General features: G+C 41.3%; 1 protein-coding gene across 4 annotated transcripts in view; it reads left to right on the forward strand.

The window, feature by feature from the left end:
• Positions 1-14413, forward strand: part of RBFOX1 (RNA binding fox-1 homolog 1) — a 1537420-nt gene that overhangs the window by 415113 nt on the left and 1107894 nt on the right. Inside the window, exon 1 of one of the 4 annotated variants that reach the window (XM_012805713.1) lies at positions 8373-8438. The exons of the other annotated variants lie outside the window; for them this stretch is intronic. Within the exon in view, the coding sequence (XP_012661167.1) occupies positions 8394-8438 (45 nt within the window). The 5' untranslated portion in view covers positions 8373-8393. Of the gene's footprint in view, positions 1-8372; positions 8439-14413 lie in introns of those variants that run through there. 4 annotated transcript variants of the gene reach the window in all.

Raw genomic sequence — 14413 nt, forward strand, 5'->3', positions numbered from 1 at the left:
TTAGGCAAGCTCTCAGTCAGGTCCTGGTTGTTTTGGTTGATTCTAGGGTAGAGGTGAGGACAGAAATTAGGCAAGCTCTCAGTCAGGTCCTGGTTATTTTGAGCCAACAGAGATTTTTGCCTGGTTTCTTGAACCAGCCGTAACAGATAGTGGTCTGGCTTCTGGCAGTTCTGACTTGTGAACAGCAGACCGGTTTCCTGGGCTAGTTATGGTGCATAACAGTGTGGGTCAGAGTTCTCCACTGATACATGGTCTGCCCAGTGTCCATTTGTGTGTTCAGTCTCTCAGTGATGAAGAAGACGATAAAAAAGGAAGCAAAGGGAAGAACAAAAGAAAGGTAGGAAGGAAAAAAGCTGGGGATATAATAGTACTATCATCCTATTTTCGTTATCCAGATCCCATTTTGGACCCTTTAATCCTGTGTTCGTGTCAAGGAGCAAGGCATCGGGGAGCTGACACGGCCTCTGTTTTTAGACCCTTTGATCTGATCCCGTAGTCCAGGGCTAGAAGAGCACAGGGGAGAAGAAAGAGACTCTTTCCCTGTCAATCGGCCAAACAAGAGCCAAAGGCTTTTGAGAAGCCACTTAAAGAATTTTCAGTTTGCAATTGTGCAGAAGCTGTTGTTCAGGTAATTTAACATTGATTTTAGTTTAAAAGGCAATTAAGACAAAATGGGCATCCACTAGCCACTTATGTTAAATAAGCTGAGATTTAAATTGCTCCCTGTTACCACCTTTGTTTTCTACGTGTGAGCCCTTCCGTGCTAATTTAGCATGCCGTGGTGTGGATGGTGTGGTGGCCCGAGTGGGGTGGGCGGATGGAAGACAGAACCCAGACAGGGAGACGGTCATTGGAAGAGGAAATAGTTGGCCCAAAAACTGTTCCCAGGGTGAGATGGGTTCCTCTTTTATACTGCTTTGGGAAATACAGATTTGTGTCACCTTCCGGGACTCTGGTGCCTTATATCTAAAAACCTAAAAGTGGTAGATACCCACTTATCGACTCATCAGTTTCACGTCTAGTATTTACCCCTGAGATAATGAACAGAGACTAGACATAAGAATGTCCCGTGCAGTGTTATTTAACACAGAGTACAAGGAAACTGTGTACCATGACGGTGGAATGCCAAGAGGGATATTATCATTTTGTTGTTGTTGTTACGGTACAAAATGTTCATGATATATTGCAGAATAAAAAGTAGATTGTAAGGCACTTCATGTGGTAAAATGCCAATGGTGTGCTTGCGACATTTTTAGCTATATATTCAATGAATGGTGTCTGAACTGACATGGACGAATTTTGCCACAAAACACGACATGCAGCTCTCTTTGGGTGGTAAAAAAAAATGAATGACATTTTCCTGTGTTTTTCCATATTTTCTAAACCTTTCACAGTAAACACTCATTGGTTTCATAAATATAAAACACATTGAAAACAGTGTTTGATTGTAATCCTGGGGAACATTCCTCTCGGCCACGTGCCTGATTTGCGCCTTCTCTAGAAGGAAGCTCGGTATACATGCTAATTATGAGGCAGTAGAAGGCAGGGTCATTTGCAGTAATTCTGCTTCTTGCTTGAAGAAGGTCTACTGAGCTTCACTGTGGAGGGTTATTCACCTGGCTTAAAGTTGTTAAGGTGAATCATTCTGTGGAGAACGCTTTTAAAATATGCCCAGGTGATTCATGCATTTGTCTATTAGGAAATGTGGTCATTTACCAGCCACCACTGTAGAGCTAATGGGATTCATTTAGGAATACAACCACAACAAGGCTGCCATAAATCGTATGTTCTCCCATCTCAATATGCTTCATTAGGCTCACCTTTCTTAATGCAACTGGATTATTAGGTGTCAGGACAAAGAAAATCATTAGGTCTCACTGTTCTGATCCTGCAAAGTTCCGATGTGGTTGCTATGTAATTTTATTTTATTTTTTTTTCAGATAGAGCCTGCTTTGTGCTTTTCTATGGGAAAATATTTTCAAACTGGTAAAGAAGCAATATTAGTGTATTGTGAGGCACATCTCAGTGGGTCATTACCATAACATCTAGCAGAAAGGATAATCTATGTCCTATTTTACTTCAAGGATAAGATTGATTTTTATAAAAATCTTTAGTGCATTGAGGCTTAACATTTTGTTTTGTTTTGGTTTTTTTATTTTTTTCCACGAAGAAGCAATTAGATGCTGGCGTTTTCCAGATAGGATAGGTGAGTGTAAACCAAACCTTGATGTTTTTGTTTTTCAAGGTTTTATCGTCCAGCATTTGAAGAGAAAAGGCAGTTCCCTGGTGAGAAAAATGGTATTGGCACAATGTCAGTCATCAACACTCACACGGCCGGGGGTTCCACCCTCTTATTACATTTACATCTATTTAGAAAATTGAGAAATACAGGAACAAAATAATAAGAACCTACATTCCCACCACCAAGAACTATCAATTCTGAATGATATCTTTCAAGCAAGTGTGTGCACACACGTGCATTGAAACCCCCCACCCAGTGCACATGCGTGCATACCCACACACTTTTAAAAATGGCATGTGTACATCATTTACACTTAAAATAAGATATGCATGTGTACAGACACACTTTGGAAATGGTATGGGTCCAGTTCTAGATCCCTACAGGAAAGGGATTATCACAGTCAAGGGAGTCACACAATTTGGTTTCCTAGTACATATGTTATACAGAATGTGCCATTTAAACTATTTAAATAGTTTATTTTTGTATTTATGAAGTATTTAAATAATTTAAATTGCACACAAACTTTACCTCCACCCTGTGTTTATAATATACTGTTTTCCATTAAGTGTGCAATAGCATTGTATCTAAAAAAAGATGTATACACCTTAATTTAAAAAAACTAGATTGCTTGGGCCGTGCCTGTGACTCAAAGGAGTAAGGCACCAGCCCCATATGCCGGAGGTGGCGGATTCAAAACCCAACCCCACCCCACCCCCCAAAAAAAAACTGCCAAAAAAATTTTATTGCTAAAAAAATGCTAAGGCTTATTTGAGCCTTCAGCGGGTCCTACTCTTTTTCTGGTGGAGGTATTGTCTCAATGTGGATGGCGGTTGACAGATCTGTAGTGGTGGCTGAAGGTTGGGGTTACTGTGGCAATTTCTAAAAATAAGGAAATGGTGACGTTAGCTGCATAGATCAACTTTTCATTTCATGAATGATTTCTTTGTATCCGACAATGCTACTTGATGGCATTTTATCCACGGTAGAACTTCTCGGAAGATTGGAGTCAATCCTCTCAAAACGTGTCACTGCTTTATCAACCAAGTTTATGGAATATTCTAAATCCTTTGTTATTATTTCAACAGTGTTCACAGAATCTTCACCAAGATTCCATCTGAACAAATCACTTTCTTTGCTCATCCATAAGAATCAACTAACTCCTCATCTGTTCAACATTTATCATGGGATTGCAGCAATTCAGTCCCATCTTCAGGTGTAAACCTCTCAATTTCATCCATGAGGGTTGGAATTAACTTCCTCCAAGCTGTTCATGCTCCTATTTTGACCTCTTCCCATGAATCGCGAATGTTCTTAATGGCATCTAGAATGGGAACTCTTTTCCAAAAGGTTTTCAATTTATTTTACCCTGATCCATCAGATGAATCACTATTTATGGCAGCTATAGCCTCCTGAAACGTATTCCTTAAATAATAAGACTTGAAAGTCAAAATAACTTCCTGGTGCGTGGGCTGCAGTATAGATATTGTGTTTACAGGCATGAACCCAAAATTCCTTTCCTTGTAGTTCTCTGTCAGAATTCTTAGGTGACCAGGTGTATTCCCAACTAACTGTGATATTTTGAAAGGTATCTTTTTTTTTTTTTTTTTTCTGAGCAGTAGGTCTCAACAGTGGCCTCAAAATATTCAGTAAACACCGTGGTAAACAGATGCTCTGTCATCCAGGCTTTGCTGCTCCATTTATAGAACAGAGGCAGACGTAGCATCATTCTTAAGAGCCTTGAGATTTTCAGAATAATAAATGAGCATTGGCTTCAACTTAACATCACTAGCTGCATCAGCTTCTAACAGGAGAGTCTGAGGAACGTCCTAGATGACATCTTTTTCCAGTAGAAGACTGTCCTGTGTACACTGAAAATCTGCTGTTTGATGTAGCCACTACATCCTTGCAATAGTTTAAATTGCAGTGTTCTCGCTAGATCTTCTGGGTAACTTGCTGTAGTTTTTTATCAGCACTTGCTGCTTCCCCTTGTATTTTTATATTACAGAGATGGCTTCTTCCCTTAAAGCTCATGAACCAATCTCTACTAGCGTCAGACTTTTCTTCTGCAGCTTCCTCACCTCTCTCAGCTCTCACAGAATTAAGGAGACTTAGGGCCTAGTTCTGGATTAGTCTTTGGTTAAGGAAATGATGTTGCTGGTTTGATTTTCTCTTCAGACCACTCAGACTTTTTCAATAGCAGCCACAAGGCTGTTTCACTTTCTTATGATTGGTGTCTCAGCTTTTGACATGCCCTCCTCACTAACCTTAATCATTTCCAGCTTTTGGTTTTATACTGAGAGACAGACATACAACCTGAATGCTTTAGAGGGTTAGTTGGCCTAATTTCAATATTTTTGTATCCCAGAGAATACCCTGAGGAGATGGTGGGAGACGGAAACGGCCAGTCCATGGAGCAGTCAGAACACAAACAGCATTAATCTATAAGGGTTTCACCACAAATGGACGCGGTTCATGGTGACTCAAAACTATTTTCAATAGTAACATCAAAGATCAGTGATCACAGATAACTATAAGAGATATAATAATAATAGAAGTGTTTGAAAAGTTGTGACAGTTACTAAAATGTGACAGAGAGAAACCACATGGGTGCCTGCTGTTTGAAAACCTTGTTTGATGCAGGGTGACCGCAAACCTTCAATACATAGAAAGCACATAATCTGCTAAGTGCAATAGAGTGAAGCCCGGTAAGACGAGGTATGCCTGTGTGTGTATAACTTTAAAGGCTCCTACACAAACTTTCTAAAAAATATGTATGTGTGTGTGAGTATATACATTTATATAAATACACGCTTTTCACTGGAAATGAGTTATATTTATGCCATATGTGTGTACACATATCACCTTTCTTAAAAATATAAAACCAGTTTGTAAGTGTTCTCTTAGAAGAAGTGGACATTCGGCCTCAACCATCAAAATTAGTCTCCTGTCTCTAATGCTGCTATGAATTTGAGTTTCATTCTTCTAGACCAGGGATCAGTGAACTTTTCCATTAAGGGACGGATTGTTAACATTCTCTAAGTAACTGCCCAGTTGTGGAACAGAAACAGCTATAGGCAATGTGCAAAAAATGGCCACAGCTTGTGTCTCAGTAACACCTCGTTCATAGGCATGGAAATTAGAATTTCCTACATTTTTCACACATCACAAATATTATTCTTTTGATTGTTTTAACCATTGAAAATATGAAAACCATGTTCAGCTAGCAGGCCCAACGCAAACAGGCAGTGGTTAAATCTGGCCCTGAGGCTATTTAGGTAGATACCCACATTTGGACTATTTTCTGTACATTCACAGATAGTTATATATCTAAAAAAATACTATAATATTTTATCAATGAATTTTCTGTCATAAAGGCGTAAACTTGTGTTTTCATCTCTATAGTTTCTGAACTGAGAGATGCAGGTATGTAACAGTTGTAGTAGGTAACACGCATTTTTATTTCTATTTGTTTATATCCAAATCAGTATAGTTACTGATGCATTCCTATGAGGTTTTCTTTAATTCTTTTTTGCAGCTGTATAGTATTCCATCATAGAATATATCAAGTGGGCATTTAGTTTGTTTGCTTTTTTCTCCCTTGCTATATACAAGCAATGGCAATTTTACCCATTTATGTCTTGTGCAGACATAACCTAGGTTTTCTAGGGCAGACTTAGGAGGTTGAATTGCTTGACTATAAGGGTGTGTACACTTTCCTTTTTAATAGATACTGGTAAATCACCTTCCAGAATTCTCATAAGAGACTCTCCCATCACTCTTTGTTGTGGGTATTTTGTCCATTTCTGTTTTCCTTATGAGGTGGGAACAAGGAAACAGCCTCTATATCATCTGGTCTTGTAGCTACAGATGCTTGCGTGGACCTCATTTTCCTTTGGGTGAGAGCAGACACTGTTTTAACTCTTTGCTATGCCACTTGCACAGGAGAATAGCAATTTATATCAATAACCAGGTCTGGCAACATCTGCCAAGGTTGTCACACTCTGTGATTAAATAGCCATATGTGCTGGAGAACATGGGGACAGTGGGGTTGTAATTAGGGTTTGCTGTCTCTCTGCTGGCCAACCCCACCATGCTTCGCTTCAGATAACCTTGCTTTTGTGAACTGATTTGTGAATCAAATTATTCCACTGAGAATGCCAGTTTGTGCTGTGATGATAATAATACTTTATATTTGTAACTCTTGGTAATTACACAGGGTTCTGATTAAGCAAAATCTAAACACCTTTTTGCCATTTTAACTGATACTCTTGAAAAACATGGTCGGGGGATGACATGAGGAAGTTATTAAAAAATCAGAAAGTATAATATATTCTGGACTGTGTTGTCATTATGAAATAAAGTTTTACCTAAAGTTATCTAAGCACACTTTAAATGCTGCTGCCTCCAAGAAAGACAGGCCGAGAGAGCTCACATAAACTATTCTTACCTGCACAGAGAGAAAGTTAAATTCTGTATTAATCCCATATTAAAAATACACTTAATGCACAGAAGAAAAAACAAAACCCTCCTCATTTTGTTACTGAAGTGACAGAGATGGATGATCCGTACGTAAGGACTTGGCATGTTCCAAAAAAAAACTGCAGATATTGCCTCTGGGTATGGAGCTGTAATGAATTGGAAAATAAATATTTGAAAGATTTATTAGCATTTTAAAATTTGCTTACCAGTATATAAAATCCTAATCAGTTGTGCACAAGACCTCTAACTAAAATAAGTACCCAAGAAGATGGCACAGGAATCCAATAAATATTTCACTCACTGTTAATCAATTGTAGAATGGAGATATATATACATATATATACATGAAATTTCCTTTCCGCTGATAGGTCTTTCCTGTTCAACTAGCACTGGAACAAGCAAGGCCATCTTGGTGCATGAGGCTCCTGGTGATCAGTGTGAAATTTAAAAAAAACCAAAACACTTAGTTTTTCTACATTCAAAGACTCAGTCCCAGACAATCAATGGATGGTTTGTTCCCTACCAAAACCAACAATTAAGCTGGGGATAGATGGAACCTGGTGTAACTCCTTCCTGTTTACCAAGGGGGAGGAGGAAGGGCCAGAAGAATTTTTTAAAAAGAAAAGTTAAAAAGAAAGAAAGAAAGAAAGAAAACAAAGTAGATCCATGAGGAATTTTCTTGGGGGCGGTGGTGAAAGAAATTTACCTGGATGCCATTATTATTCAAGGTGTAAACACATTAAAAGGTGCTCTCAAAAGTTCAGCGGGAGACAACAGATGTTTTTCGCCTCAAGGCGGGCTCAACCCTCAGAGCATTCCAGATTTAGTACATAATGTGGAAGAAGATTTGAGATCCCTCAGCTTTCACTCCTAAATAAAGTTCACCTGCTTCTTGCAGGTAGCGCTGGAGAAAGCCTGTCAGCAATTTGGGGGTGGGGGCGGTAGGGTCTTCCATCTTTCGCTGCTATTTCTAGGCGAAGTAGCATATTGGAATCATAAATACCGTCCCGTGGACATTTTGAATAATGCAGGAGCGGCGTAAGTAATTGGAAGCGCTTATATCCCGCCTTTAGACATTGATTGCTTGTGAGTTAAAATTGGTTGTCAAGTGCGGACTCAGGGGACCGTGCAAGGTGCCCTATTCTGTCATGTGGTACATATTTAATGCCTGAAAGAACAAGGGAAGGGACACGTGCGGGAGAGAGAGAGGACGAGCGGCGAGATATCGCTGCCAGCCTGGGTGCTTTGCAAGTGCCTCGGAAGCGTGGGGGCGGGACCCACGTAGCCTCAGCACCGACTGCCTTCCCCAGCTGCAAGACTTTGCAAACACATTGGGTGGCTAATTTGGCCAGCGTTTTGGCGCGGACCGAGGCCAAGGCCGCCCGAGAAGCTGGACCCCGGGCGCGGCGGCGCGGTGGCCTCCCTTTGTGTGAGCCCGGGTGTTGATTGCCTCCTTGCGCGGGCTGCTCGCTCTCGCGCCCGCGCGCTCGGGGCGTTCTGCACCTGCTGGCGGCCGTGCCAGGCAGCCCAGGCGAGCGAAGGCGCGGCGCGCACGACAGATGACTGGAGTCATTTACATTGCTAGCACGTGGGGGCCGTTTTGCTGTTGCCTCGGACTTCTCCTGTGTTGTGTTCTCCCGGTGAGGAAGCAGGAGGCACTTTGCAGCCGACGATGAAATCCTGGCAGCTAATTGCAGTCGTGGGAGATGCCCTTCAGGTAAGGCGAGCGAAGAAGCCTCTAAAACCCTGTCAGGGAAGCAGAGAGAGAGAAGGCGGGAGAGGGAGAGGAGGCGGCTTCTGCAGGAGCTTCCTAAAAGCCCACTGACTCTGCGGGAGGGGGTTGCAGGGGGACGGGGGCGGGCGACAGGGGGAGGAGTGTGCAAATTGACATTTTTGGCTGCCTGTGGCAGAGGAGGCGCCGTCAGCCGCTGTCCAACGTTAGCGCAGAGTCGGTGGCGCCGAGTGCGCCTCCGCGGCTGCTGATTAGAATAGGGGATTTGGCTGCCGATGGAATCCGGGGAACCCAAAGCAGCGATGGAGGGATGAGGCTGCGTTTGCCGCCGCGTGTGCTCGGGACACGGTACGTAAACCCAGCTCCGGGGACCTCGGAGGTTGTGCTCCAGGCTCGTCCTGGGCGCCCCAAGGGGGTCCTGAACGCCCGGAGACGGCGTGGGGGCGTTTAGAGGGGGCCCGGGGAACCGGTAATGAATCAATTTTTCTTTACCGACTGGAAGTTAGTGGGCAACTTCATTGCCAACGTTCATTGGCTCCGTTTAACTTTATTCCCGGAGATGAATAAGCGTTTATTAAGAACCGAAGTGAAAGTCCCCATAGGCTGGCAGTGGCTTTGCAAGAGATGCGCGGTTCTTTAAATGAGACTCGGTTCATGAAATGAATGGCCAGATGGGTCGTGCGTGGGGAAAGTTGGCACGCTCGCGTTCCAGCGGGGCATGTGTGCGTGTGTGTGCATATGCCTCGCCCGTCCCTGGGAACATGTCTCCCCTGCTCCATACCACGCGAGCTGCGCCGGGGTTCTCTCTATATCCTCTGGTTTCCTTCATTCCCACGGAAGAGACATTACATCGTCCACATCGAATACACCTTGACTTGGGAAGTAAGCTCTGTAGCATCTTAGTAAATGGATGAGAGTTCTTCTTCTTGAAAGATCAAATGAGGGGGAAATACGCGTGTCACCTTCTAACGTGATGGTGGAATTAACTGTGAAGCGTTTTAAAAATACACAAAAATGTTGGAACCCAGCATTCATCGATGAGAAGGATCTACTGAAGTATCGATCCCAGCCTATCCCTCTACTCGTGAAATTGGGGGGGGAGTTATTTATTTCTTTTCACAAAAGAGCTGCGTACCCCTCTTTTCTTCTTAACGGGGGGTGGGGTGGGGGGGTTCCAAGGGAAATGCTGAATCCTAAAGTTTTGTTGGTACTATCATCTTAGTAAAATGGTATTAAATTATTGGTTAAATGAGTCACTCTCTTGAGCTTCCTTGGGTATGTCATAATTTACTCATTGTTTACAAGGTTTTAATTTTGGCCACACAGAAGTGAATCCAGCTTATAATCGAAGCAGTTAAAAAAAAAAAAAGATTGCATAATCCTTTCTTGATTTGGGTAGCTGGGTAGTAAATTGTTTAGCTCAAAACTATAAAATCTTTCTCAACTGTGGTCCCTATTTTTGATCAAAATGTCTGCTGGGAAATCCAACAGGGTCTGTGAGTCAAAGGTGTTTGTAGGATGGATGGACTAACTTGCCTTTGTGGTCTGCTACCCTGCAGTTTGAAGAGGGTTGTTCTTCAAGTAAGTAAACTCCAGTCAATCAGCAACAGCTGCTTACCTCTCTGGCCCATCGGCATGCAGGCAGCATTCAGGATTCTCCTGACAGAAGCAGCATCTTCCAACTCTGATCTGCCCACTCACTCAGCACACTTGTCCGTGCCTTGCCCATATTAGAATCCTCAGAGATGAGGAAGGTGGAATTGCTTCTCTGAAGAGACCAAGGGGCATACAGGAGAGGTCCCTCTTTTTCCTTCTTTCTCTTTTTCTCTCCCCTCCCTCTCTCCTCTCCTTTTTATCTGTCTGTGTTTCATTCTCTTTATTGCTGTACCTGGAGCACAGAAATCTTTTCTGGTATCTTCTGCTACGCGTTTTTAAACAAACGTTTTGTATCCTGAAGGATCATCAGCACCTGTTTTTTTTTTTTTTTTAATTCTCTGCCCACACACAAGAACTGATTAGTATCAAGCAATTCCACTGCGTATTGGTTTATAAGAAGTCCATATTCAAAATTGTGTCGTTTTATTTCAGCCAAGCAATTACACCTTTGGAAAATGCTTTTACTACATGGCAAGAACTCTACCTTTTTCTTTCTTTTTTTTTCCCCCCAGTTATCAGTTTTCCAGATGAAGAATTGTACAGAAGTGCTATCTCTTATTATTTTGGGGGCTAAGCATATTTTTACATCTGTCTGTTGAAATCTTAGCCCTCAAACTTCCATTTTCCCTATTACTTGAGAGTCTGGATTCGTTTTAATCTGTATTTCCTCAGACTTGGTAGAAATACCCATTATTGCTGACGCGCCGGCCAGCTTATTGAAGATAAACTGGTGTTTCTTTTTCCTCCTAAAAAGAACCAGCTAGTCATTTCCCTTTTTCTTTCTCTTCGTTAAAAGTATGATAGAAAAGTTGGAGTGGAACTAGTGCAAAGGGGGGCATTTTGCAACAACTGCCTTCATCGAAATCACAGCTGTAAAATCTGGGAAACATATTGCGATATTTTATGAGAGTATATGACACATATGGGGTGGACATAAAGTTTGTGTATGATTTAAACTACTTTAAATCGCACATGAAATTTATATGCACCCCGTATATGACATATGTATATTGTCATGTTTTGAAAATCATAGTACCTATTCCTTACTGTCTTCAACTTGATTATAAAAGACCCAGTTACCTGGGTCAGTCTTGAGCTAAGTGAATAGTATGATATCCAAGGAAAGATAACTTTGGTCTTGTTTTCTTTCTTAATTTACAATTTTTATGTGAGGTTTTAAGCAAAGTTGGGAAAAGGAAAGTAGCCCCCCAAAAGGAAGACAGTGTATGAAATGATAAACACTTATGATGAATTAAACTTTTATCGGTGTTTTTTATTGTGTAATATCATATGCATTAGTCTTGAAGTTATCACAGAGGGAGTTGGAGTAAGTTCCTTGAAAAGTAAGTCTAATGGGATGGCGCCTGTGGCTCAAGGAGTAGGGGGCTGGCCCCATATGCCTGAGGTGGGTTCAAACACAGCCCCGGCCAAAAACTGCTAAAAAAAAAGGAAAAGTAAGTCTAATGAAATTAAAATGAAACTTTTTTTCTATGAGTCTTTAATCCGCATCTTGTATTGATTTTTATGACAAACATAAAAATAAATACAGGGAGGGAGAGGAAGCAGGGGCCTTTGACATTTTTTACACTTTAAACTTAATGTGGTTATAGATCCCCAAACTTCAGCATGTGAGAATACACTGAATCTTTGTTTGTATTTCTGGGTGTATACGTTTGTTTTTCTGTTTTGTTTTTTTCATTTTCAAGCAGGGCCGACTGGTTGTATACATTATGATCAGTAGTAAATGAGATCAAATAAGAGGATGAAGAATTTTAGAATTGTGCCTTCTAATTAATGTAGGTGAATTAAATCATATATAGCCGGAAGTGCAGTCCTGATGGTTTGGTTTTCGTGCTGTACCCTCAGCATTGACACGGGACCAAGAGAGAGAAAGAAATCCTTAAAAGTCAGCATTGAACACATAGTCCTTGGGTTGGAAGCCATTGCATATTAAATTATTCAGTAGCTACAATGCCCCGAACAGTTTTGGGGATTTTTTTCCTTAATATCAATAAAGTTTATATGAAAAATTGTGGGATTTCTGTGTGTGCCTGTTTGCCCAAAAGGCCGAAACAGCTTATGTCAGCTGCAGCAACTCGTTTTTGATTCAGCAAAACTAGGTTATGAATTCAAGCAATTAAAAATGACAAAAAGCCCAATTTCACTGCCTAGATTGATATGCTTCCAATTTTTCCTGCTCCATAAAAATTTCAAAGTGTTCTCTCTCGTTAGGTGGTTGCATAATCTCTAGGGTATTGGAGGGTCTCTATTTCACGTTTGCTTATGATGTCTGAAGACTTTGATGTAGCTAATGTAAATAGGATCAGTTGGGTGTTCGTAACACAATTTTGTATTTGCAAGTTCTCATGAAATTATTTCAGTTGGGTTTACAAGGAAAGGAAGAGAAGCAGCAGTTAGTTCCCTGGCATTTATTGATGGTGAATGATCTTTCAGCCAATCCTCATACCACGAAAGCCAGAGAAAACTTTTTGGGAAATGGTATAATTATAGTAGAAATAGTGTCCCTGGCTTCCAAAGATGGCAGCAATATATATTGTATATGTTTTTTCTTATGCAGTGGTGGGCAATGTTTATTGTTTTTTCTCTACTTCTAACTGGAATTTCATATTAATGCTTCTCTAATTAGCTGACACTCACTCTTCTTTAAAATGGTTCTCCCCCCCCCACCAAAACACAGTAGTTAGCAGTCAAACCAGCCCCATGAGATTATCTACAGTTTTGGGTTCGTTGGTGAAATTCCCTAACCTGGTTTGAATTCCCTTGATTCTCTTGATGACACAAAGAGCACAAACACACACAGCAGTGAGAAGCCTCTGTCTTATCACCGCCCCCCCCCCACACACACTCCCAATCCTACCTGGAAAAAACACCAGCAACTGACAAGTTGAGGTGCTATATTTGCTCAATATTTTCTCTGCAAAAACGCCCTTTTTTGACTCTCTGTGCGGAAGGTCTCTGCTAGTCCTGGCTTTCTCTTTATTATAATTCTGCATCTGTATTTGCTACGCTAATATTGATATATTTCTTTGTTGTTTAATTGAAACCTCTGCTTCTGAGGAAATTAGTCGCCTGTCTGCTAAAGAGATGGAAGTTAACAGTTGTGTCTCTTGTGGTTAGTTGGATGTATAGAGGCCTTCCAGCTTCATTACAATGATGGGGATGAGACTGTGATAACATATCAACAGTTGCAGTAATAACAATGCAATGCTGATTTCTTCCTGGGAACTTACTGTATCGGGCATGGAACTGGGAGCTTTACTGTGCTTTCAGCAGTCCTTACCATAAGTCTGCAAGGTAGGTATTGCTATGCCTAATTTAGAAATGGGAGAGCATATCTTCAAGATTTTTTTTTTATAATTAGAAAAGTTGATTAGAGTTCAGATTTTTCTGATTCCAGTGTACCAAGATGCCCTTAAAACCAATTAATCCAAAATTATAAAGATACGCAAAAGGGGTCTGTGACAGATAGCGTACGGAGGCCAGCAGTTCTCAACCAGAAAGAGTTTCTCCCCGACCCTCAACATCTGGCAGCATCTTGGAAACATTTTTGGTTTTTGCCATTGGGCAGCAGTTCTTCCTGGCATCAAATGGGTAGAAATCGGGGATGCTGCCACAATTCCTGGGATGCATGGGACAGGTTCCTTTCTGCGAACAAGGAGTTACCTGGTCTACGATGGTCCCCAGGTTGAGTCATCATACCTTATGCATTATCAGTAACAGCATGACTAATACATACATGGCCTGACTTTTCAACACAGTAGATAATGTATGCAGACTTCAGTTATTAAACTTTCGCAGTCTCTGATTGGGTACTGTGAACAGGGTCATAATGGAAAATCAGAAGGCCCATCTTTCCTCACAGCCTGAGATTAAAATTGTTACAGATTCTTACTTTGAACATCTTTCCTTATAAAGACGGCATGGGTCATTGAGAGTTTCAGTGTTTCCCCAATTAGTGTGACATCAGGCACTTACCTCTTTCCGTGCTACTGATGTCAATAGAAGAGAACTGTGACCTCAGTAAATGAATCACGGAAAAGCCAATCTAAAGAACCTTCCCATATAGCCCGTCGTCTTCCCCAGTATTCAAATGGTGTTATTTTTTCCTCACCTTTAAATGTTCAGCACATGGGCTCATTTGCTAATTTATTTAATTAAACACTTACATAGTGTTTCATATTTGGCAAGGACTCTTGCAAATGGTTTAAAATATCAGTTATGGCTCGGCACCTATAGCTCAACTGGCTAATGCGCCAGCCACGTACACCTAAGGTGGCGGGTTC

The sequence above is a fragment of the Otolemur garnettii genome, unplaced genomic scaffold (assembly GCF_000181295.1).
Source record: "Otolemur garnettii isolate 467f Iridium unplaced genomic scaffold, OtoGar3 scaffold00044, whole genome shotgun sequence".
In the NCBI taxonomy this organism is placed as follows: Eukaryota; Metazoa; Chordata; class Mammalia; order Primates; family Galagidae; genus Otolemur; species Otolemur garnettii.